This window comes from Ovis canadensis, chromosome 8, assembly GCF_042477335.2.
Source record: "Ovis canadensis isolate MfBH-ARS-UI-01 breed Bighorn chromosome 8, ARS-UI_OviCan_v2, whole genome shotgun sequence".
In the NCBI taxonomy this organism is placed as follows: Eukaryota; Metazoa; Chordata; class Mammalia; order Artiodactyla; family Bovidae; genus Ovis; species Ovis canadensis.
In genome coordinates this window covers 38,955,907-38,982,127 of record NC_091252.1, presented here as the reverse complement: position 1 = coordinate 38,982,127, position 26,221 = coordinate 38,955,907, and the positions used below count along the sequence as shown (strand labels likewise).

The window sequence follows — 26,221 nt, the reverse complement described above, 5'->3', positions numbered from 1 at the left end:
TGAAGGCTTTATTTGGAATTGTTTAATCTAATTGCCAGATTTTATATCCTGTTAGCTTTCATTAGTGACAGTTGTCAAAAGAGTTGGCTTTAACACTAAGTCTCTGTGTGATATTGCTCTAGTCACATAACCTCCTTAGGTTTTTGTTTCCTTGTTTGTGAAACCAAACTAGTGGACTAAACATTGAACCATCTTACTTTTACTATGGTGAAAAATATATATGCACAAGCATAAAATGTATCATCTTACCCATTTTTAAGTGTATGATTCATCAGTGTTCAGTATATTCACAGTGTTGTGAAGTAGATCTCCAAAACTTTCTCATCTTGCAAAAACGAAACTCTCTGCCTACTAAAAAACTCCCTATTTCCTCTTCCTCACAGCCCTAATCAACCACCATTCTACTTTCTGTTTCTGAATTAGACTACTCTTAGATACTTCATATGAATAGGATATACAGTATTTGTCCTTTTGTGCTGGCTTTGTTTCGCTTACTAGAATGTCCTCAGGTTCATCCATGTTGTAGCATGTGACCAGATTTCCTTCCTTCTTGTTTTTCATGAACATTTATATCGGCTTTATTCACAATAACCAAAAACTACGAACAACCTGGATGTCCTTTCAGTTCAGTTCAGTTCAGTCGCTCAGTTGTGTCCAACTCTTTGCGACCCCATGAATTGCAGCATGCCAGGCCTCCCTGTCCATCACCAGCTCCCGGAGTTCACTCAAACTCACATCCATCGAGTCGGTGATGCCATCCAGCCATCTCATCCTCTGTCATCCCCTTCTCCTCCTGCCCCTAATCCCTCCCAGCATCAGAGTCTTTTCCAATGAGTCAACTCTTTGCATGAGGTGGCCAAAGTACTGGAGTTTCAGCTTTAGCATCATTCCTTCCAAAGAACACCCAGGACTGATCTCCTTTAAAATGGACTGGTTGGATCTCCTTATAGTCCAAGGGACTCTCAAAAGTCTTCTCCAACATCACAGTTCAAAAACATCAATTCTTCAGCGCTCAGCTTTCTTTACAGTCCAACTCTCACATCCATACATGACCACAGGAAAAACCATAGCCTTGACTAGACGGACCTTTGTTGGCAAAGTAATGTCTCTGCTTTTTAATATGCTATCTAAGTTGGTCATAACTTTCCTTCCAAGGAGTAAGTGTCTTTTAATTTCATGGCTGCAGTCACCATCTGCAGTGATTTTGGAGCCCCCCAAAATAAAGTCTGACACTGTATCCACTGTTTCCCCATCTATTTCTCATGAAGTGATGGGACCGGATGCCATGATCTTCGTTTTCTGAATGTTGAGCTTTAAGCCAACTTTTTCACTCTCTTCTTTCACTTTCATCAAGAGGCTTTTTAGTTCCTCTTCACTTTCTGCCATAAGGGTGGTGTCATCTGCATATCTGAGGTGATTGATATTTCTCCCAGCATTCTTGATTCCAGCTTGAGCTTCATCTAGCCCAGCGTTTCTCATAATGTACTCTGCATGTAAATTAAACAAGCAAGGTGACAATATACAGTCTTGGTGTACTCCTTTTTCTATTTGGAACCAGTCTGTTGTTCCATGTCCAGTTCTAACTGTTGCTTCCTGACCTGCATATAGGTTTCTCAAGAGGCCTGTCAGGTGGTCTGGTATTCCCAACTCTTTCAGAATTTTCCACAGTTTATTGTGATCCACACAGTCAAAGGCTTTGGCATAGTCAGGAAAGCAGAAATAGATGTTTTTTTGGAACTGTGAGTCAATAAACTGAAGTACGTTCATATCATGAAACATCAATCAGCTAGAAAAAGGAACAAAACTGTTGATTTACCCAAAAACCTGGATGAATCGTCAGAGAACTGTGTGAATAAAAAACTCAACCCATAAAGACTGCATGATTCCATTTATACAACACTTCAGTTCAGTTCAGTTCAGTTGCTCAGTCATTTCCAACTCTTCTCAATCCCACGGACTGCAGCACACCAGGTTTCCCTGTCCATTACCAACTCCCGGAACTTGCTCAAACTCATGTCCTTAGAGTCAGTGATGCTATCCAACCAATCTCATCCTCTGCAGTCCCCTTCTCCTCCTACCTTCAGTCTTTCCCAGCATCAGGTTTTTCCCAATGAGTCAGGTTTGTTGTTTTTTTTTTTTTTTTTTTTTGCATCAAGTGGCCAAAGTATTGGAGCTTCAGCTTCAGGATCATTTCTTCAATGAATATTCAGGACTGATTTCCGGATGGACTGGTCTGATTTCCTTGAAGTCCAAGGGACTCTCAAGAATCTTCTCCAACACTAAAATTCAAAAGCGTCAATTCCCGACACTCAGCTTTCTTTATCATCGAACTCTCACATTCATACATGACTACTGGAAAAACTATAGCTTTGACTAGACAGACATTTGTCAGCAAAATAATGTCTCTGCTTTTTAATATGCTGTGTAGGTTGGACATAGCCTTTCTTCCAAGGAGCAAGCATCTTTGAATTTCATGGCTGCAGTCACCATCTTCAGTGATTTTGGAGCCCAAGAAAATGAAGTATGTCACTGTTTCCATTGTATCCCCATCTATTTGCCATGAAGTACTGGACCATATGCCATGATCTTAGTTTTCTGAATGTTGAGTTTTAAGCCAATTTTTTCACTTTCCTCTTTCACTTTCATCAAGAGGCTCTTTAGTTCCTCTTCACCTTCTGCCATAAGTGTGGTGTCATCTGCATATCTGAGGTTATTGATATTTCTCCTGGCAATCTTGATTCCAGCTTGTGCTTTCCAGCTTTCCAGCATTTTTTATGATGTACTCTGCATATAAGTTAAATTAGCAGGGTGACAATATGCAGTCTTGACATACTCTTTTCCCAATTTGGAACCAGTCTGTTGTTCCATGTCCAGTTCCAACTGTTGCTTCTTGACCTGCATACCGATTTCTCAGGAGACAGGTCAGGTGGTCTAGTATACCCATCTCTTTAAGAATTTTCCACAGTTTGTTGTGATCCACACAGTCAAAGCTTTGGCATAGTCAGTAAAGCAGAAGTAGATATTTTTCTGGAACTCTGTTGTGTTTTTGATGAGCCAGTGGATGTTGGCAATTTGATCTCTGCGTCCTCTACTTTTTCTAAATCCAGCTTGAACATCTGGAGGTTCACGGTTCATGTACTGTTGAAGCCTGGCTTGGAGAAGTTTGAATGTTACTTTCCTAGCATGTGAGATGAGTGCAATTGTGCCGTAGTTTGAACATTCTTTACATTGCCTTTCTTTGGGATTGGAATGAAAACTGACCTTTTCCAGTCCTGTGGCCACTGCTGAACTTTCCAAATTTGCTGGCATATTGGTTGCAGCACTTTACAGCATCATCTTTCAGGATGTGAAATAGCTCAACTGGAATTCCATCACCTCCACTAGCTTTGTTTGTAGTGATGCTTCCTAAGGCCCACTTGACTTAGCATTCCAGGATGTCTGGCTCTAGGTGAGTGATCACACCATCATTGTTATCTGGGTCATGAAGATCTTTTTTGTATAGTCCTCCTGTGTATTCTTGCCACATTTTCTTAGTATCTTCTGCTTCTGTTAGGAATCAAACTGGGGTCTCCTGCATTGCAGTTAATCTTTATTAACTGAGCTATAGGGAAGCCCTGCAAACTCTCAAAATGACATAATTATAGAAATGGAGAACAGATTCATGGATTCTAGTGTTTAATAAGAGAATGGTGGGGAAGGAGACGAAGTATAATTATAGATGGGTAAAATGAAGGATCCTTATGATGAATCTGTACTGTATATTGACTATCTCAATGCCAGTATCTAGGTTGTGATATTGTACTATAATTTTGCAAGAAATTACATCAGCGAAAATGAAGTGAGGGTTACACGGCATCCTTTTATATTATTTTTTCCTTCTCTCCCCTCAAATTGTGGTAAAATTATACATAACCTTAAATTTGCCATTTTAACCATTTTTCAGTGTACAGTTCAGTGGTATTAGGTAAGTTCATAAAGTTGTACAGCCGTCACCAGCATCCATCTCCAGAACTCTTTTCATCTGGCAGACTGAAACTCTTTACCCATTAAATAATAACTCCTCATTCCTCTCTTCCTCTAAATTCTAGTAACCACCATTCTGCTTTCTGTTTCTGTGAGTTTGACTACTCCAGGCACCACATATTATGGAATTATACAGGATTTGTCTTTTTGTGACTGCTTATTTTACCCTCCGTAGTATCCTGAAGGTTCATTCGTAGAATTTGTTATAATTTCCTTCCTTTTTTGAGGTTGAATATTTCTTTGTATGTATCCACTACATTTTGTCTATTCATTTGTTGTTGAACATTTTGGTTGCTTTTACCTCATGGCTATTGTGAATAAGACTACTGTTAACATGGATATGAAAATAACTCTTTGAAATCCTGCTTTCAGTTCTTTTGTATATATACCCATAAGTAAAATTTCTGGACCATAATATAATTCCATTTTTAACTCTTTTTGAGGAAGTGCCATAGTATTTTCCATAGTAGTTGCAGCATTTTACAGCCTCACCAATAGTGCAGAAGGGTTCAGTTTCTCTATATCCTCATTAACATTTGTTATTTTCTTTCTTTTTTTTAATATTAGTCATCTTAGTAGATATGAAGTGATGTTTCAGTGTGATTTTTTTTCCTTTTTGAATTTCTCTAATGATTAGTAATTTTGAGCACTTTTTCATATGATTTTTAGCCACTTGTATATCATATTTGGAGAAATTCCTTTGAAGTTCTTTCTTTTTCCTTGAAGTTCTTTGCCTATTTTTGAATGAGTTATTTGATTTTTTTATGGTTGAGTTGTAGGAATTTTCCTTATATATTCTGGACATTACCCCCTTATCAGATACATTATTTGCAAATTATTCTGTCATTATTTAAGTTGCCTTTTCACTCTGTTAATTTTGTCCTTTGATACACAGAATTGTTTAAGTTTGACTGAGTCACATTTGTCTATTTTTTTTTTTTTTGGCCTGTTCATTTTGTGTCATATCCAAGAAATCATTGCCAAGTCCAATATCATGAAAATTTCCCCATTTTCTGTTAAGACTTTGACAGTTTTAGGTCTTATGGTTAGATTTTTAATCCATTTTGAGTTAACTATTATATATGTTATAAGAATCCAACTTCATTATATTGTATGTGAATATCCATTTTTTTCCCCAGCACCATTTGTTGAGGAGACTGTCCCTTCTCTTTTTTTTCTTAATTTATTTATTTTTAGTTGAAGGATAATTACAGTATTGTGTTGGTTTCTGCCATATATCAACATGGATCAGTCATAGTTATACATATGTCCCTTGTTCCTTCTCTTTTGCATGGTGCTGGCACCTTTACTAAGATCATTTGATTATGCACTCAGAAATTTATTTCTAAGCTTGCCATTTTATTCCACTGGTCTGTATGTCCAATGTACACCAGTACCATGCCATTTTGACTAAGGTGGCTTTGTAATATGTTTTGAAATCAGGGATTTTGAGTCTTCCAACTTTGTTTTTCTTTTTCAAATTTTTTTGGCTATTTGGGGTTTCCCAGGTGGCTCAGTGGTAAAGAATCCACCTGCCAGTACAGGAGCCACAGGAGATGCAGGTTCAGTCCCTGGGTTGGGAAGATCCCCTGGAGGAGGAAATGGCAACCCACTCCAGTACTCTTGCCAGGACAATCCCATGGACAGAGGAACCTGGCGAGCTACAGTCCATGGGGTCACAAAGAGTCAGACATGACTGAACACAAGATCCCATATGCATTTTGGGATGAATTTTTCTCCTTTAGCCAAAAAAAAAAAAAAAGGCGTTGGAATTTTGGTAGAGATAGGATTAAATAATCTTTGAAGGTTCCTTGTAATATTAAAATAATTGAAATATAGTAATATATGTATCACTGAAGTAGAAGTTCAGCTCTGGGACTATGAGTTTTTACCTCTAGAGGAACATTTATTCAGCATCTACTACATGCCAAGCATTGCAGCAATTCTGGGAGAGACCTCATTAGTGTACTTATCCTACTCTACATGAAAAGCCAGGATTTCAGCAGGAATATGAGCCCAGGGCTGTGTCCTTACAGAGCCTGTGCTTTTCTCACACTACCCAGCTGCCTCCTCCTCCATCTCCTGGCAACTTCCTAAGAGTAGACAAACCCAAAAGTGATGAGAGTTTATCTTTTCACTGGTGCCGCAACATGTGTAGGGGTGCTACTTGCTACTGTGTTTCAGGGGTTGTCACAGAACTTTTTAATTAGTTGCTTATGTATATTTGAATACTTAGTGTTCTTTGGAGGAACATGCCTAAGGGAACTATGATGTTTGAGTTTACTTTTATTTTTTAAATGAATAAAGTCCCACCTGGGACTTTATGTGACCAAATTCTTGCTGAGAAGAACAGAATAACCCTTCTCCCAACCATCTCTTCTCCTCTGTGTTCTACTCAAGATTTCCAATCCTGAGCGAGTAACGCAAGTTCTCCAGGATCATGCTGCAAAGACGGTCTTGCTGGCTTCATCTCATCCAACATGTGTGGCTTCCCAGGGCAACTATGACCAAATCTGGGAGACTATTTATAGCAACATCAACCTCTACCAGGTACAACAGGAAGAAATAACCAATATGCCTTTCTGTTCAACTCACCACCTGTTTGTAGACCTTAGAAATTTACTTTGGTGGGTTTTTAGAGATCCTCCCTCAAAAGAGGAATATAAAGAGGTGTAATACAATATGTTCTTGCTACCAGGGTTTATACTCAGTGGATAAGTACCAATGCAGAGTTGCACACTCTAGTGCTGAATACTAGTGAGTTGGACGTGGCTCAGATGGTAAAGCATCTGCCCGCAATGTGGGAGACCCAGGGTTCGATCCCTGGGTTGGAAAGATCCCCTGGAGAAGGAAATGGCAACCCACTCCAGTATTCTTGCCTGGAAAATCCCATGGACAGAGGAGCCTGGTAGGAGAAATCTTTTCCTACAGTCCATGGGGTCGCAAAAAATCGGACACAACTGAGCAACTTCACTTTCACTTTCTTTAAATATTGTGAGTGTTTAGAGGGAGTGTGTTCTTCACAGGGTTGGTTCTATTGGGGAAAATGTCTTCAAGGAGGAGGAAATTGAGGTGGGCTTAAAGGAAGCAATCTTGCTGCCTTAGCCTCATCCAATACATGTGGCTTCCCAGGGCAACTATGACCAAATCTGGGAGATTTGGTCATAAATATATAGCAACATCAACCTCTACAACAGGAAGAAATAACCAATATGCCTTTCTGTTCAACTCACCACCTGTTTGTAGACCTTAGAATTTCATTTGAGCCACTAGGGACTTCCCTGGTGGCTCAGACGGTAAAGCGTCTGCCTACGATGCAGGAGATCCAGGTTCAGTCCCTGGGTCGGGAAGATCTTCTGGAGAAGGAAATGGCAACCCACTCCAGTATTCTTGCCTGGAAAATCCCATGGATGGAGGAACCTAGTAGGCTACAGTCCATGGGGTGACAAAGAGTCAGACACAACTGAGTGACTTCACTTTCACTTTCTGAAGGAAGCATGAGGCTTAGGAAAGTGGTGGTGGGGAGGGAAGTAGGCAGCCTATTCTAGAAGAGAAACTTGAACAACAGTGCAGAGGAGATACTGTATATGGAGTGTTCAAGCTCAGTGGGGTTGAGTGGAAGATTCACATGGAAATAGAGTGAAGAGAAGTTTTTTTAGCAGGGAGGAGAGGTACTTTGTGAATGCCTAGAAATCCAGACTAAGGAATTTGTGCTTAATCATATATATATATGGATTAATGTGGCAGCTGGATATCAGTTGGATGGAAAGAGGGAAAGATTGGAGGCAGGGAAGTCAGATAGATAGCTACTATATAGGATAGGCATGAGATTACAAATGAAGGAAAGTTTCTATACAAAGCTAGTGGATACTTATCTTTGCAATGGAACTATAAGATTTTTTAAATTTATTTATTTATTTGGCTGTGTCAGGTCTTAGTTGCAGCATTCAGGCTCCAGAGAGCGCAGGCTGTGTAGCTATGGCACTGGGGCTCAGTTTCCCCAGGCTATGTGAGATCTCAGTTCATGAACCAGGGATTGAACCCATGTCCCCTGCATTGCAAGGCAGATTCTTAACCATTGGACCATGAGCAAAGTGCCTCAGAGCTGTAAGATTTTTTGAAGCTGTTCAGTTTAGTTCAGTCACTTAGTCGTGTCCGACTCTTTGCGACCCCATGAATTGCAGCACACCAGGCCTCCCTGTCCATCACCAACTCCCGGAGTTCACGTCCATCGAGTTGGCTATGCCATCCAGCCATCTCATCCTCTGTCATCCCCTTCTCCTCCTGTCTCCAATCCCTCCCAGCATCAGAGTCTTTTCCAATGAGTCAACACTTCGCATGAGGTGGCCAAAGTACTGGAGTTTCAGCTTTAGCATCATTCCTTCCAAAGAACACCCAGGACTGATCTCCTTTAGGATGGACTGGTTGGATCTCCTTGCAGTCCAAGGGACTCTTGAGTCTTCTCCAACACCACAGTTCAAAAGCATCAATTCTTCGGTGCTCAGCTTTCTTCACAGTCCAACTCTCACATCCATACATGACTACTGGAAAAACCATAGCCTTGATAGACGGACCTTTGTCGGCAAAGTAATATCTCTGCTTTTGAATATGCTGTCTAGGTTGGTCATAACTTTCCTTCCAAGGAGTAAGTGTCTTTTAATTTCATGGCTGCAATCACCATCTGCAGTGATTTTGGAGCCCCCCCCAAAAAAGTCTGACACTGTTTCCACTGTTTCCCCATCTATTTCCCATGAAGTGATGGGACCAGATGCCATGGTCTTAGTTTTCTGAATGTTGAGCTTTAAGCCAACTTTTTCACTCTCCTCTTTCACTTTCACCAAGAGGCTTTTTAGGTCCTCTTCACTTTCTGCCATAAGGGTGATGTCATCTGCATATCTGAGGTTATTGATATTTCTCCCAGCATTCTTGATTCCAGCTTGTGCTTCTTCCAGCCCAGTGTTTCTCATGATGCACTCTGCATATAAGGTAAATAAGCAGGGTGACAATATACAGCCTTGATGTACTCCTTTTCCTATTTGGAACCAGTCTGTTGTTCCATGACTGGAATGCAAAAGTAGGAAGTCAAGAAACACCTGAAGTAACAGGCAAATTTGGCCTTGGAGTATGGAATGAAGCAGGGTAAGGGCTAATAGAGTTTTGCCAAGAAAATGCACTGGTCATAGCAAACACCCTCTTCCAACAACACAAGAGAAGACTCTACACATCACCAGAAGATCAACACCAAAATCAGATTGATTATATTCTTTGCAGCCAATGATGGAGAAGCTCTATACAGTCAGCAAAAACAAGACCAGGAGCTGACTGTGACTCAGATCATGAACTCCTTATTGCCAAATTCAGACTTAAGTAAAGAAAGTAGGGAAAACCACTAGACCATTCAGATATGACCTAAATCAAATCCCTTATGATTATACAGTGGAAGTGAGAAATAGATTTAAGCAAGGCTGAGCGCTGAAGAATCGATGCTTTTGAACTGTGGTGTTGAAGAATCTCGAGAGTCCCTTGGACTGCAAGGAGATCCAACCAGTCCATTCTTAAGGAGATCGGCCCTGGGATTTCTTTGGAAGGAATGATGCTAAAGCTGAAATTCCAGTACTTTGGCCACCTCATGCAAAGTGTTGACTCATTGGAAAAGACTCTGATGCTGGGAGGGATTGGGGGAAGGAGGAGAAGGGGACGACTGAGGATGAGATGGCTGGATGGCATCACTGACTCGATGGACGTGAGTCTGAGTGAACTCTGGGAGTTGGTGATGGACAGGGAGGCCTGGCGTGCTGCGATTCATGGGATCGCAAATAGTTGGACACGACTGAGCGACTGAACTGAACTGAACTGAACTGATGATAGACAGAGTGCCCGATGAACTATGGACGGAGGTTCGTGACATTGTACAGGAGACAGAGATCAAGACCATCCCCATGGAAAAGAAATGCGAAAAAGCAAAATGGCTGTCTGGGGAGGCCTTACAAATAGCTGTGAAAAGGAGAGAAGTGAAAAGCAAAGGAGAAAGGAAAGGTATAAGCAACTGAATGCAGAGTTCCAAAGAATAGCAAGAAGAGATAAGAAAGCCTTCCTCATGATCAATGCAAAGAAATAGAGGAAAACACCAGAATGGGAAAGACTAGAGATCTCTTCAAGAAAAAGAGATATCAAGGGAACACTTCATGCAAAGATGGGCTCGATAAAGGACAGAAATGGTATGGACCCAACAGAAGCAGAAGATATTAACAAAAGGTGGCAAGAATACACAGAAGAACTGTACAAAAAAGATCTTCATGACCTAGATAATCACGATGGTGTGATCACTCACCTAGAGCCAGACATCCTGGAATGTGAAGTCAGGTGGGCCTTGGAAAGCATCACTACAAACAAAGCTAGTGGAGGTAATGGAATTCCAGTTGAGCTATTTCAAATCCTGAAAGATGATGCTGTGAAAGTGCTGCACTCAATATATCAACAAGTTTGGAAAACTCAGCAGTGGCCACAGGACTGGAAAAGGTCAGTTTTCATTCCAATTCCAAAGAAAGGCAATGCCAAAGAATGCTCAAACTACCGCATAATTGCACTCATCTCACATGCTAGTAAAGTAATGCTCAAAATTCTCCAAGCCAGGCTTCAGCAATACGTGAACTGTGAACTTCCAGATGTTCAAGCTGGATTTAGAAAAGGCAGAGGAACCAGAGATCAAATTGCCAACATCCGCTGGATCATGGAAAAAGCAGGAGAGTTCCAGAAAAACATCTATTTCTGCTTTATTGACTATGCCAAAGCCTTTGACTGTGTGGATCGCAATAAACTGTGGAAAATTCTGAAAGAGTTGGGAATACCAGACCACCTGACCTGCCTCTTGAGAAACCTATATGCAGGTCAGGAAGCAACATTTAGAACTGGACATGGAACAACAGACTCGTTCCATATAGGAAAAGAAGTATGTCAAAGCTGTATATTTGAAGCTGTAATCAGCTATTATTTGTTTGTTGCTCTAAAAAAAGAGTTTTGTTTCATTTGCTATTTAAGATAGCAATACCAGTGTGTTTATAGTCTGAGTGGAAGGAGGAGTGGAGAAGAGATAAAGACATGAAAGAGTAAATTTGAGAAAAGATGACCCTGGGGGAATGAGATGAAGAAACCAGGCAGGATGAGTAATTTTGAAAAAGGGAGAATGGCGTCACTTCCCTTGCAGTGAATGAATTTTCAGGTGCAGAAAGGTACATAGAATTTTCAGGTGCAGAAAGATAAGATACAGGAGCTTGTGAATGGCCCTGGCTCACTCAGAGAGAGGAGGAAGAGATCTGCATTACTAAGGTAGAAGGTGTGAGTGACACATGAGGAGGCATATCACTGTGGGGAGGCCACAGAACCACCAGTGAGATAAAAATAGAAGGATGACAGTGTAGTTCACAGAGCCCAGTCGAAGTAAGGCGGCATAAATTTATAGTGAGCCCATTCTGCATAATTATTACTTTCACCCCTAAAGATAATTATAGAGTGACTAAAAATTACACATAAAGTCACAGGTATACAGAAGTTTAGTAAAATGCTAGAGGGAAGAAGCACTATCATGGTCCACTATCTGGGAGTGGGCATGGGGGAAAAGTGAAGCCCGAAATACATCAAATGAGTTGCAGGTTGTCTGTAAGCAAACACAGGCCGGAAGCATGCCCATGTCCACACACACACCTTCTATAACTTTTCAATCTAGAAGCTCTAGAGAATCTAATGAATAATGAGTTGGCCACACAGACCAGGAAGAGATGCAGCCTACCATATCATGGCCCTCCCTGGCCCCTGAATTGCCCAACAGGGTGTGCAGCTACCAGTGATAGCCCCTCCTCAGCTAATATCCTGCCAGATTTGAAAAATTTGCCACATGGTTCATATTCCATTGCCATTTCATACTGAGGTATATGTCAGCATTCAAAGAGACCTTCTACTAACAAGGGGACATTTTAAAAACATCTGGCTCTTCTGCTTCTTGAACCAGACTTGAGGGGAAGGAAACAAGGAGTATGGAAAAAGGGAGTGGGGTGAAGGCAGAGTCAGCTCAAGTATCTCTGAACAGGACCTCTGTTTCTAGGATCCCGATAGTCAAAGGTGCTGATGAAATTACCCAGGAAGTTCTGGTATTAACATCTGAGGGCCATCACCACAAATCTATTTTCCTCCTTGGCTATGAGAGCAGAGGAAACTAAATTCCTGGGGGCTAATAGGATGAAAGGAGGGTGGAAAGAAGAAAAAGAATATCACTTTCTGGCTAGTTCAGTTCAGTTCAGTTGCTCAGTCACGTCCAGCTCTTTGTGACCCCATGAACCGCAGCACGCCATGCCTCCCTGTCCATCACCAACTCCCGAAGTTTACCCAAACTCATGTCCATTGAGTCGGTGATGCCATCCAACCATCTCATTCTCTGTCATCCCCTTCTCCTCCTGCCCTCAATCTTTCCCAGCATCAGGGTCTTTTCAAATGAAAAGGTCTTTTCTGGCTAGTTACTGACTTGTAAAATTGTTCTTGAAATTGACCAAAGGAAGAGAAATGTGAGTGCTGTATTTTTAAGCTGATTTATGATATATAGACCCAAAGAGACTTAGAATATCTATAGAGTCTAGAAGTGGAACATGGGAGGAAACATAACACACACACACACACACACACACACACTACCCATATTAGTGTCATATAAGTTTTTCAGTTGCCTATTCATTTGTTCAGTAATAATTGCATGGCTACTGCTTTAGTGCCAGGAATTGTGCTGGCTTAGGGAATGAAACATGCAATTAACAAGTGAACAAAGAAGTAAATCTGCATCTCTAATGTGTGGGTGCCATGCAGAAAACCAAGAAGTAGAGGGCAGTGGGGTAGAGAGGAGCACCCTCCGGTAGGGAGTTCAGCCAAGATCTTTCAAAAAAGGGTGCATCTGAGCTGAAATTTGATGAACAAGGAATCAGCCATGCACACAAACTGGAAAAGAGGTATCCAAGTAGGGACCAGAAAATAGAACAGGGTTTAAAAAGTAAATCCTGAGGCAGCAACCAATAGGCAGCAGCCACCTTCCTTCACGTTTTCCTATGAGTGCTACTTTGTGAACTGCTCCAGAATTTCTGCTTTGGTCAAGCACTTTATGCAGTATCAGAGCATCAGTGGTAATGTTGTTGCCATTCTAAATGTTGAATACTAGTGAGATGAAATTTGGATTAAGTAAAAGGTGGCAGCTGGGAATATGGGTAGAATTTTAAAGCTCTGTTACTATTTTGCAAGCACATAGCAGTCAAGTATGAATTTTAGTGTGTATATGCTGAGCAGAATCCTGATTCTGAACACTAATATCCTATGAAAAGTAACTTTCCTAAGGCCCTTCTGCATGAAGGAAAGCAAACCTCACAGTACTGTTCATTTTGACAGTTCTGAGAGAATACAGGCACTAACTGTACAGCAACTTCAGAACAGTTTTTGAAAAATTCTTAGTGAAGACTCTTGGCCAGTAACCTCTCTTTAGAGAGTTTTTTAATGGTTTTTTTTTTTTTTAATTTTTGAGTAGTTTTAGATTTACAGAAAGGTTGCAAAGACAGTACAAAGAGTTTCCAAGTACAGAGAGTTCTCAGGGCACCACAACGCGTTGGATTGTCACATCTCCCCAGTCTCCTCAGGTCTGTGCCTGTTCCTTAGTCTGTCTTTGTTTATCATGACCTTGACAGTCTTTAGCAGTACTGGCCAGGCCGCCTGTAGAATGTTTCCTAATTTGAGTTTGTCTGACTTTTTTTAGTGGTTACACTGGGACTATAGGTTTTGGGTAAGAACACCCCAGAGGTGAAGTGCCCTTCTCATCGCATCATATCAGGGACAAACGCCATCAACATGACATCATCGGGATGTTCATTTTGACCACATGGTGAAGCTATTAATGTTTGCCAGTTTTCTTCATTGTAAAGTTACCATTTTTCTCTGTAAGGAGTTTCTAAAAAATCAACTTAAACTACAAAAGAAAAAACTAAATGAACTAATGGGGACTCTAGTACTTGTGCCCCCTATTTACTACCTCAGGTTTATACTGGTATTGCTTCAGGCCTTTTCAATGCATTTTCATCCCTATTTACATATGTCCCTATTTAAAGAATACATATATGTATATATACAGTATAATTTTATATTTTAGTTTTCTATATGAACCATCTGTCATACCCTATGGATATTTTTCTGCAATGTACTTTTTTCACCAAACAGTACATCTTAGAGGCCTGTCTCTGCTGTTCTTTTCAATGGCTGCATTATATTTTCTTATATACTATAGATCTCACAGCCACCCTTCTATGGATGCTTATTGTAGTTTCCTGCCCAATTATTAATAGAAACCATGGTTACTGAGCTTTCTTGTTTATGCCTCCTGTGCAGAGGTGTGTCTCTTTTGCATAGATATTTAGAAGCTGATTTTCTAAGTTACAGAATGTGCACATTTGAAATTTTTCATAAATCCTGCCAAAGTGGTAATACCATTTTCCCTAATTAGCAAGTTATAAGAAAACCTGTTTTCCCACATCCATTTTGACATTGAATATGCTTGTCTAAATATTGATAGTGGTTGTCATGTTTCTATTACAGTGTAAATTGGCCTTTTGTTTAATATTAGCATGGAAGACCGGCCACTCTTTTCTTTATAAACACAACTCTAATTTGACATTCATGTAAAGATCTAGGTTTGGGAGGTAAAGAAACAATATCAAAATTTCATAACTGACAAAAGTATATTAACTAGAAAGAGATAATTTTGATCCAAATGGACTGCATTTTTAGATATTCTTTTGAAGAAAATTTAACTGCAGTTAAGAAGAAGAAGAATCAGCTAGCCCTGCATGGATCCTCCCAGACCTATAATTAAGTCATTGTGTCCAATGCCATTCTCCCCTCAAACACCTGTTTATGAAAATGGCTTTGTATGGACATTAAATACTGCTATTGATCATCATATTTCTAAAGATATGGTGTAAATTGGTCACTGTTCTTTAACTTTATGGTAAAGTGGCAGAAAACACTGTATCCTTTGCTTCTTCTTTTGCTTCTTCTCACTGGCCACACCAAAGAGGCAAGAAGAGGACAGCCATTTTCCCCTCTCTATGTTCTGGTTCCCCTCCATCTCCAGAGATTATGTGTTACCATGAGTATGTGGTGTACGCTCACAAAAGTGGTGTTGTACGTTCCCTGAACTTCTATAGGAAGTTCACGGAAACACAAAACACCTTTTTCCTGGCTTCCCTCATTAAATTCAATAGAACATTTTAAAAAGAAACATTTTCTTATGACAATAGTGACATGTATTTATCACAGAAAATTTGGAAAATACAGAAAAGTTCAAGGAAGAATATACGGATCACCCATTATTTTATCACCCAAATATAACAGTATTGCTAGCACTTGGTCTATATCATCCTTCCAGTCTTTTTATTCTGTGGGTATACACAAGTAAACTGTAGAGACATTTGGGCAGGTGGGAAATACTTACTAGGCTTACTTTCCCCCTAATTATTCCCTCCACTCTACCTCCCCCTCCACTGCCCCCTGCCTGTTTTCCAGGAGAAAATGAGATTTGCAATCAGTGGAAATCTCAGAACTGTCAAAATACATGAACTCAGCCATTTTGGCAAAGATCCAGACACAAGGTAGAGTAAATGTCAAAGAAGGTAACCTACCCAGGAAGAGAGAAGGAACACAGTTGGTGGTGACGTTCTGCTTCCCTATCAGCCCTCTGCTAACCTGCTTTGTGTCCAGTTCTCTTAGGGAAATACACTTGTGGACTTTCAGCATTTCCTGAGCAGTTTGTCTCTGTGGGCTATGGTTAGCTCATTGTTCCTGGAGGATGCTGGGCTCTCTGTCTTTGCTCACCCTAGCCTGCTGTGCCCCCTTCCTTTCTTCCCAGCAACCTGCCAGTCCAACAATATTTTTGTAGTTTGTTCAGTCATTCCTTCAAAGTCATTCACTGTAACTTGACGTCACTTTCTATCCCTTCCTGTGTAATTCTGGGTAATTTTAGAAGCCTGAAAGAGTCACAAACCTATCAGAGAAAAGCTATGGCTCCTAGCCTACCCCCTGGAGCTTGGAAATGTCATCTTTATCTGGGTGGCCATGTGCCAAAATAAATGTTCAAGTACTATGGGAAAAGAAGATGGATACTGGGGAGCAACCATAAGGACTTGTTTCTACCATAAGGACTTCTTGGAATTCTGAGAACCACTGTTAGAAGACAAGTAACCCAAGCAAGCCATTGACACTCAGTGTTTTCATGAGGATCAGTTCTATTATAAAAGAGCACATATTATGAGAATGGGGTAAATGCTCAGGGACAGGCAGAGAGGGCCTGACCAGAGGGCAGGAGTGGGACCACACATCAACATCACCTTCTTCACAGTTTTCCTTAGGGCCCTGGGTTCATGGCCTCACCCTTCTCGAAATTAGGAAAGGTGACTGTGGAAATAAGTGTAAACCACAGGTTCTGTGATCAGTCCTACAGGGCTGACTGACTAATGCCATCCCTGGCCAGGAGAGAACAGGCATGTTCTGAGCACCTATGAGGTACCAGCAACTTATTTTCCAAATTTGTGCTATTTTACAAATGTGAAAAAAGGATCAAGACTTTAAATGATTAAGTCATATAGCTTAAAAATAGAAGACTGATCTCTGTCAGTCTGGGACAAGACTAGATTAGAGAGGTTCAGGGTTCCAAACATCTACAAATGCATGGGTCATCTTTTCATAAAATGAATCATAGTAAAAATAGTGACCTCTAATTTATTTTAGAAACCCAGATTTTCATATGTTAGGTTGAAATGGATCATAATGCTCTTCTACTTGTTCATGTAAATATGCCTTGGATCAGGAGATTTACTTTTGTGATAACCCAACTTTGATTTTGTTAATAAGATTGCAAATGTTTATGTAATTCAACTAATGCTACTTTTTTCCTAGAATGAAAACACTAAGGAAGATGACCTTTCAGTGCAACAAGATGAAAATGACCCAGCACCAGTAAATCTTAGCCAGTGTGCTAATAAGCCTGTGAAGCAGAAGAAAGAGACAGGGTAAAATGAAATCAGTTAATGGTGACTCAAGAAAATGGATTAAACACTGTGGAGAAAACTGAATCATTGCTTAATATGTCAGTTACAAGTTAACTAAAAAATGTTTAAGGCTGAAATAAAAGTAGTGTTACAGCCAACCAGATAACTAATTTTCACCCTAGGACTGAATTTTTAATGAGAGTGATTGCTAAGAGAAATTTCTTTTAAATTTGTACATATAGAGCCATTATTTTCCTTGCAGTGAATTTTAAGAGTAGCTATTGTGAAATTAAATAAAATGACTTCAGTATGCTGTATGTGAATTTTCTGAACCACTTTGAGGTGAAAGGCATTTGTTCTGTTTGTCCTGCCTGTTAAAGGTACAGCTATGCAGTGGCCCTACAGCTGCTGGGCTTTGATGACAGGACTGGGCCCAATGACGGGGATCCTGTCCTGATGAGGGGGACCTACTTGTCCTTTCTGTATCTGCGTCACCTGAGGATCCGGGAACTGCAGGTATGTGGATGGTCTTGCATGCATCTGAATTGTTTGGTTGTCTGTAAAGGGGGCTTGCCTGCTGCTCCAGTAATGTGCATTTTTACACTTTGTTCTGATTCTTCCAAGAAATCAAGCCTTTTGGAGGGTGGTATGTTCCTCTCCCAGCAGTAGGGTTGACCTGCCAACTTCTGGGACCCCAGTAAGTTTCACTCTGTAGGGTGGGCCAGCAAAAGCAGGGTTATGACCCCTGTTCTTTCTTTGTTTCAGCGCATCTGCTTAGGAATTCTGAACTATTTTAGATCTGTTGAGCGAACGCTGACGATCAACACTTCAGGCCTTACCTTGGTTTCAGGGAGCCTGGTCCCTACCTCAGAAGATAGTTCCTGGGTAAATAAAGCAAAAGGAGGCATGGGCGCCTCGCAAGGCCTAGGTGCTCACCACTATGCCCACGGGACACCTGCCGAGCACAGGGTGAGGATTGTGTTACAGTTTTTTTTCCCATGATTATCTTGTCTTCCAAGCTACTACTTCTTAGCACCTGGAATTAGTTAAAATAATGAAGTAACAGGTGGGAGTTTCTAGGAAAATAACTTTTTTGAAAAATTGCAGTGAAAAGGGAAATGGCTTTTTAACCACAATAAATACAGTGTCCACTTGAGAGCAGGACACAGGCAGAGAACACAAAGCCCTGGAAACCACAATAGGAAGGAAGGCAGGCATTTAGCTGCTGATTTATCCACTTTATAGAGAACAGACCAAGAGGAGTCCTTTCAGAGAACCACATGTCCTTACAGAGGAATTCTTATAAGACCCTCCTTGACATTGCAAGAAGTACTTTTTTTTTTTTTTGCCTCTTTTCTGTTTTCTAAGCCCCAATTAAAAAAAAATAGATTAAAAAATAAATGTAGGAAAAAAAACTTAAAAGATTCAAATATTGAATTATTCTATCCCTCCTCAAACCTGCTGGTGGTGCTTTTAATATCTCTTGGATATATTTTTATATAATCTAAAAAATTTCTTATTAAATCTCATATTAAATCCCTTTCTTTGGGAGTAAAGTTAAAAAATATATTTTCTTGAAATATTGTAGACACTCTTGCAATATGTTCATCTTAATCTCCAGAAATTTTATTGATGGTAGGGTTTAATATGAATTTTTTATCTTCTTGAAAGATACTAGCTTGACAAATGTGAAAAATAATATCTATTTAGCTACTAAATAGGTCATATTTTAAACTTGTATGACCCCTGACTTATGATTGTCATGTTTTATTAAGGGTATGAAATCTTATTATCAACTGTTGCTCATATGCAGTCTGGAGTAGTGCTGTCCAGTAGAAATATAACACAAACCACAGATGTCAAATACAATTTTCTAATAGCCACATTTTAAAAAACATAAACATGAAATTAATTTTAATAATATAATCTATTTAAACCCAGTGAATCTAAAATATCATCCTTCTAACATGTAATCAATATAAAGAAATCATTGATGAGATATATTTTTTCATACTAAATCTTCAAAACCTGTTGTTAATATGCAGCTAATATGTACAGGTATAGTACATCTCAACTCAGATGAGATGAGTTACATCTCAAGCCACATTTCATGTGCTCCATAGCCACATGTGATTAGAACCTACTGTATTGAATAAATCAGCTCTGGATATTAGAAAACATTTTCTTATTTTTCCTGCCTAGTCATTTCAAGTCCAACTTACTCAATATCTGGGAGATTCTTCTTTTTGGTCTTCTTCCCTATCAATTTCCACCTCCCCTCTCCTCACTGTATACAGATTTTCCTTTTTACCTTTCTTCCTTCTTCCCTTGATCCTAATTTATGGTGAGCCAAGTTCAGTTAGTATGTCCCTCAGTGGAACTGGAAAGGAGGGTTAAGACACTTTTGAAGCAAACGCACCCATAAAACAAACACATCTTTTGTCTTGCTAATATCCAGCCTGTCTTATACCACATCTTGGTGTGTTATTTGCTAATAGATTAAAAAAAGATCTTTCTTACCACTGCGCCCCTCTCCCAGTTTGTTTGTTCTAGGATGGGGTAGGGTGGAAAGGAAGGCGGAGAGAGGAGACAAATCCTATCTTGTCCCATTGATTGTAGGAGGAGTTTCTCAAGGGTAACACAGTATTTCTTTCCTGTGGTCTCATAAATGGTAGGAATAACATCACCCTTAAGAAACTGCCAGCAGCTGCTACTTTAGTGTGAGAAACTCAAGGAGGTAGCCTTTCTTTGAGGTCTTTAATAGGACCATGTGATTTAGCTGCACTCCTTGTATGTGGCCATGTCAGCATTTAATCTAGAATGTCCAGACTAACTGTGATTCTTTCTCATGTAGAGGATGGAAGGAACAGATGCTAATTTGTTGGGTTGATCTTACTAGGCCAGAGCTAAGGCTACCAGGAGCAAGATTTTTGGGCTTAGCAGCCAGCAGAGATAAAGAAGAAGCAACTGAGATGGAAACCCTCTTCCCTGGGCCTAGTGTGTTTGATCCGACAAAGGAAATCTTAGGCCAGTATTAAGGCATATTTGCTCAGTGATAATACCAAAAAAGGAAAGCCCCTACCACCTGTCACGGGCGCTTTGCCACGTGCCTGCTTCAGGCACAAATTCTTGCCATTATGGGGCTATTTAATAGGCACGCGGCAGAGTAGGAAAGGCCCCAGAGTGAGAGGCAGCAGGCTTTTCCTGGCTGTTTGACCTTGAGCATGTTTCTTCAGGCATGTAGGCCTGACACATTATGGCATGTTCAGGATCTGCCTGGATTTGGCATGCCGGTATCAGAGACTATTGTAAGCAAGTAGCGGGAGATGAAGCTGCTGAAAAAAAGGAGACCATGAAAGGCTAGGCTCTGTTCAGGATATGGAACTAATTTCAAGATTGGTGAGGAAGAGAGAATTTTAAATAAGAAAATGGCACTCCTCATTGCTTTATAAATTTCTCAAGATCTTTGCCCAAACATAATCATGTTTATTCCCTTGCTTGAACTGTTCATGAATTTTTCTATTCTCACAAGATAAAGTGATAAAGTCCAAGCCCTTTGGTGAAGTTTACAAGGCTGGGTGCAAGCCGGCCCCTGCCAACCTCTCAGACGTCATTTCCCTCCTCCTGTCCCTATACCTTCATTCTTACAGACCTGGGCCTGCCCTTCCTCTGAAGGGGCAGAGCTGTTCATGCCTCTGAATCTTAAATATAGCTACCCTTTTGTCCCTTATCTCCTCTCCTTGATAAAGGCTTACTCTATTCAAGTCCATTCAAACATTACCTCTCTGAGAAGTCTTTCTTATATCTCTATACAGAGCTTAGTGCTTCTTCCTCTGGTTTATCTACCTACATTACAGCACGCGACTCATTCCAGACTGTTGGCTTATCTACTCCCACAGGCCATGAGCCCATCATTCATTCATTCTCCCATTCATATACCCCACAAATGTTCTGACCAATAAATATACTAGGCACTAGGCATACAGCAGTAAACAAAACTGTCACAAATTCTTGCCATTATGGGACTATTTAATAGAAAGAGACAGATATTAAATAAATAAGTGACACTGTAGAATGGCTAAAGGTTTGACACCAAAATTTCTCCAGACATCCTAGGCCCTTGCAGTTGGGAGGCGCCAGTGGACTGTGAGCAGAAGTGACATGTGGCACTTCAGTCCAGAGCATGTAAGGGCTGACCCATGACCCTCCAGCTCTCATCCCCTGCTGCAGCCAGTGGAAGGCATGTGTCAAGCCACAAAATAGAGACATCCTAGATCCTTGGGTCACTGCTAGAAGAGAGAAGCCCAGAAAGCAACTAGTTCTGCAGTGGGCTCTGCCTGACTTAGAAATTAATTTGAAGTGTTGACTACTGAGCTTTAAGGTTGTTTGTCGCAGAATAATCTAGCCTTTGTGGACTGGTAAAGGTGGTGATAGAAGCTGTGGTGAGAAATTAAGTAGGATAAGGGGATAGAGAGTTGGTGATAGGATATTGCAGGTGGAAGGGAGGTGATCAGGGAAGGCCTTACTGAGAAGGTATAATCTGAGTAAAGACCTGTAGGAAATCAGGAAGCAGACCATGTGACTGACTGGGAGAAGAGTGCCAGGCAGAGGCGAGAGCAAATGGGAAGGCCCTGAGGCAGAACTGTGTCCAGCAGTGTTATAGGAACAGCAAGGAGCTTAGTGCAGCAAATGAGGTTAGAGAGATTGGAACACGTTATACAGGGCCTTGTGGATCATTCTGAGGACTTTGAGTGAGAAGAAGAGCCCTTCGAAGTTTTGAGAGTGATGTGATTTGACTTTTTTTTTTTTTTAGAACATCTTTGCTGCTGTATTGAGAATAGACTGAAGGGCTGAACAGAGACTAGCTACTACATTGATCAAACTAGAGACACCATCTGAGAAGACACAGGATGAGAAATGGTTAGGTTCTGTATGATTTCCAGGCTGTTGGGATGTAGAATACGAGAGAAGTCATTGTTGATTCCAAAGTTTTGGCCTGAATATCTGTAAGTTTGGAGTTGCCATCACCTATGATGTGGTTAGCGCAAGTTTGTTGGGAAGATCAGGCTCTTGGTTAAGGGCATTGAAACTTTGCCATTCTTAATAGAAGTTCAGGTGGCAAAAAGCAAATAGAGAGCTACATATATATCTTTCACCTAGTAGGTATCTAATAAATGTTTGTTGAACAAAGGAAAGACTGTTCATAACAGAATAGTTGTGAGGTCACAAAAAGTCTATGTAAATGAAAGTCCTTTGCAGAGTCTATCATACTGTTCAAATTCAGAAAAAAATAGTTTTGATAAAGTATTATACTGTACAAGTGAGGCAGAGACTAGGAGATATTTTTTGTTTTCCTTTTAAAAGATTTAAAATACTGAGCCTAAAGATTGAGTCATTCACCCAACAAAGTTTGATGAGTTCTTAGACTGTATTAATATTATTAGTAGTAGTAGTACTGTTTATTATTTGAAATTAATGAAAAGATGATTTAGAAAAAGGCAAGTTAGTCAGAGAAGTGTTGTCTACATTTCCGAAAGGCCTAAACTTCTTGTTCACAAGTGATAGCAGAAACCAGTAGAGTGAAAAGAGTTAATGATGGCCCACCAATTTTCCTATAACTACTATACTCAAATAGTTACCTTGGCATCAGTAAATTTGCAGACTTAAAAGCATATGAATTATCCCAAAGGTCAGATTATACCTTAGCCAAACAGGTAATTATTGCCTTCCTTTTCTTGCCGGAAAGAAATTATTATCCTCCAAGAATAATATTGAAGGATCAATTTTCTACAACACAAAAAACATTAGAAGGAAGGTCTTCTACATAGCCATGGAAGAAACTAAAATAAAAAGGAAATATTATAATGACTGAACCATAATTCTACATAGGGTAATTTGGCCATCTGGTCTTCAGGTTCATCTTCTATGGACACAGGCATACATTTCAGACACAGGGAGGGAAAGGGAAAAATATGTATGTCTATCTAAAGGGCTCAAACAATGAATTGGGTATGGGGAAAGTGGGGGGCGGGGGAAAGACCATTTAAATAGCTGGTAGCATTAGAGTCAGTGTCTTGACTCTGTTATTGCTTTCCATCAGCTTTAGAACTTAATCCAGTTGCCATTTCTTTAACAGCTCAGAAAATTGTGCTGTATAAGGACACTGAGAAAGAAAGGTCTTTTCCAATGAAGTAGGTGAAGCATACCATATTAAGTTGTCCCTTTTTTTCCTCAGAGAATAATTCATTTTGCATAACAGGCTTTAGGAGCTAAACACCAATAGAAGTCAACATGTAAATATAAGTGAACTGTTTAATTTTTATATGTTGCATGTAATTTTCTCAGCAGCATTTCTGTTTTCCACTGGTACCTATCATTTCACAAAAAACAACATGTTCACTTTTGGCACTCCTAGACAAAGCAAGCTCCTAATTATCAAAAAGTTTTTGCCTAAAAGAATAGTAAGAAAGTATACCAAAAGCAACCACCTACCAGAAAAATTTTTAACAATAAAATATCTTCTTGGTGGAATGTCATGAACCATAGCTATTATTTAGAAATGGTCCTAGTTTTACTTATTAGAATATTTCTGAGTTTCAGCTTGAATATTTAAAAATCTATAATTGAATGAACAACTCATTAAAGAGGAGTCTTTTCAGGGACTTTAAATATTTAATTACCTGGTGTACTTAAGTGAAAGTGAAGTCGCTCAGTCGTGTCTGACTCTTTGTGACCCCATGGACTGTAGCCTACCAGGCTTCTCTGTCCATGGGATTTTCCAGGCAAGAATACTGGAGTGGGTTACCATTTCCTTCTCCAGGGGATCTTCCCCACCCAGGGATTGAACCCGGGTCTCCTGCATTGGAGGCAGGCACTTTAACCTCTGAGCCACCAGGGAAGCACAGGACATAAAAACTGATACAGACCCAGAGTGTTGAAAAGGCCCACAGAGTACACTCCATCCACCTTTCTGATACTGACAATTATTCATCAACACAAGTAATCATCTGGCTTGTTTACAAGAAGTAAATGATATATCTTCTGAGAGCCATCATGTAATGACTGCTTAAAATTTATAGATAAATGGATTCTATCCAACAACTGATTACTGAACAAAGTTTTTATAAGAATGAATAGATAGGGAATAAAAGATTGGGACCTGTTGGTTCCATAGTTTAAATGACTCATGAATATAACAACTAAGGAAAAAATACATATATATATATAAAATAGCAAATATTGGTAAGGATGTTGAGGAATTGTAACTCTTGTGTATTGTTGAAAGTGAAAGTGAAGTCACTCAGTTGTGTCTGACTCTTTGTGACCCCATGGACTGTAGCCTACCAGGCTTCTCAGTCCATAGGATTTTCCAGGCAAGAGTACTGGAGTGGGGTGCCATTGCCTTCTCCAAGGATCTTCCTGACCCAGGGATCGAACCTCAGTCTCCCGCATTATAGGCAGATGCTTTACCCTCTGAGCCACCAGGGTTAGTGGTAATGTAAAGTGGTAAGGGAAAGAAGTACGTCAAGGCTGTATATTGTCACCCTGCTTATTTAACTTACGTGCAGAGAACATCATGAGAAACGCTGGACTGGAAGAAACACAAGCTGGAATCAAGATTGCCGGGAGAAATATCAATAACCTCAGATATGCAGATGACACCACCCTTATGGCAGAAAGCGAAGAGGAGCTAAAAAGCCTCTTGATGAAAGTGAAAGAGGAGAGCAAAAAAGTTGGCTTAAAGCTCAACATTCAGAAAATGAAGATCATGGCATCTGGTCCCATCACTTCATGGGAAATAGATGGGCAAACAGTGGAAACAGTGTCAGACTTTATTTTTGGGGGCTCCAAAATCACTGCAGATGGTGACTGCAGCCATGAAATTAAAAGACGCTTGCTCCTTGGAAGAAAAGTTATGACCAACCTAGGTAGCATATTCAAAAGCAGAGACATCACTTTGCCAACAAAGGTCCGTCTAGTCAAGGCTATGGTTTTTCCAGTAGTCATGTATGGATGTGAGAGTTGGACTGTGAAGAAGGCTGAGCACCGAAGAATTGATGCTTTTGAAGTGTGGTGTTGGAGAAGACTCTTGAGAGTCCCTTGGACTGCAAGGAGATCCAACCAGTCCATTCTGAAGGAGATCAGCCCTGGGATTTCTTTGGAGGGAATGATGCTAAAGCTAAAACTCCAGTACTTTGGCCACCTCATGCGAAGAGTTGACTCACTGGAAAAGACTCTGATGCTGGGAGGGATAGGGGGCAGGAGGAGAAGGGGACAACCGAGGGTGAGATGGCTGGATGGCATCACGGACTCGATGGACATGAGTCTGAGTGAACTCCGGGAGTTGGTGATGGACAGGGAGGCCTGGCGTGCTGCAATTCATGGGGTTGCAAAGAGTTGGACATGACTGAGCGACTGAACTGAACTGAACTGAAAGTGGTACAACTGCTTGTGTAAAACAGTATGGTGGTTCCTCATAAAATTAAAAATAGAACTATCTTATGGCTAGCAATTATATCATATGACCAGCTATCCTATGACCAAGGGCAAGGGAAGCTGCAACAAGATGGTAGAAGGGGTACAATCACATACCAGCCAGAAATGCTTGGAGGGCACAAACAAAACTTCGTGTACACCACAATCAAGGAAAGGGAGCAGTGACCCCTACAAGAGATGGAGCCACACCTGCCTTTGAGTGTTTGAGGGTCTCCTGTGGAAGCACGAATCAGCAGTGGTCTGCCACGGAGACAGAGGCTCTAGCAACAGCAGTCCTGGGAGGCATGTCATGTGGCATAAGTCCTCTTAAAGGAGATCACTGTTAGTGCCACTGTAAGCCACCAGGGAGGCGCCAGGGCTGGCGGTGAGGGGCAGCTCACAAACTGGAGAACAATTACACTAAAGAAGTTCTCTTGCTGCTGCGAAAGTTCTAAGCCACACAACAGACTTCCCAACGTGGGGGTTTGGAAAAGGGACTGAGTATCCCCAGAGAATCTGACTCTGAAGGTCAGCAGGATTTGATTACAGAACTTCCAAGGACTGGAGAAACAGAAACTCTTGGAGGGCACAAACAAAATCTTGTGCATACATGACCCAGGAGAAAGGAGCAGTGACCCCACAAGAGACTGAGCCAGATT

The 26,221-nt window shown here is 40.6% G+C and overlaps 1 protein-coding gene and 1 non-coding gene across 2 annotated transcripts in view; one reads left to right on the top strand and one right to left on the bottom strand.

Moving 5' to 3' along the window:
* The window catches only part of LOC138444753 (uncharacterized), a 193,241-nt gene that overhangs the window by 48,244 nt on the left and 118,776 nt on the right, over positions 1 to 26,221 (top strand). The window contains exons 12-15 of the mRNA XM_069598139.1: positions 6,424 to 6,573; positions 16,996 to 17,108; positions 17,468 to 17,603; positions 17,853 to 18,056. Coding sequence (XP_069454240.1) covers positions 6,424 to 6,573; positions 16,996 to 17,108; positions 17,468 to 17,603; positions 17,853 to 18,056 — 603 coding nt within the window. The remainder of the gene's footprint in view (positions 1 to 6,423; positions 6,574 to 16,995; positions 17,109 to 17,467; positions 17,604 to 17,852; positions 18,057 to 26,221) is intronic.
* TRNAW-CCA (transfer RNA tryptophan (anticodon CCA)) lies at positions 23,914 to 23,985 on the bottom strand. Its single transcript has one exon. It is a non-coding gene; the product is annotated as a tRNA-Trp (tRNA).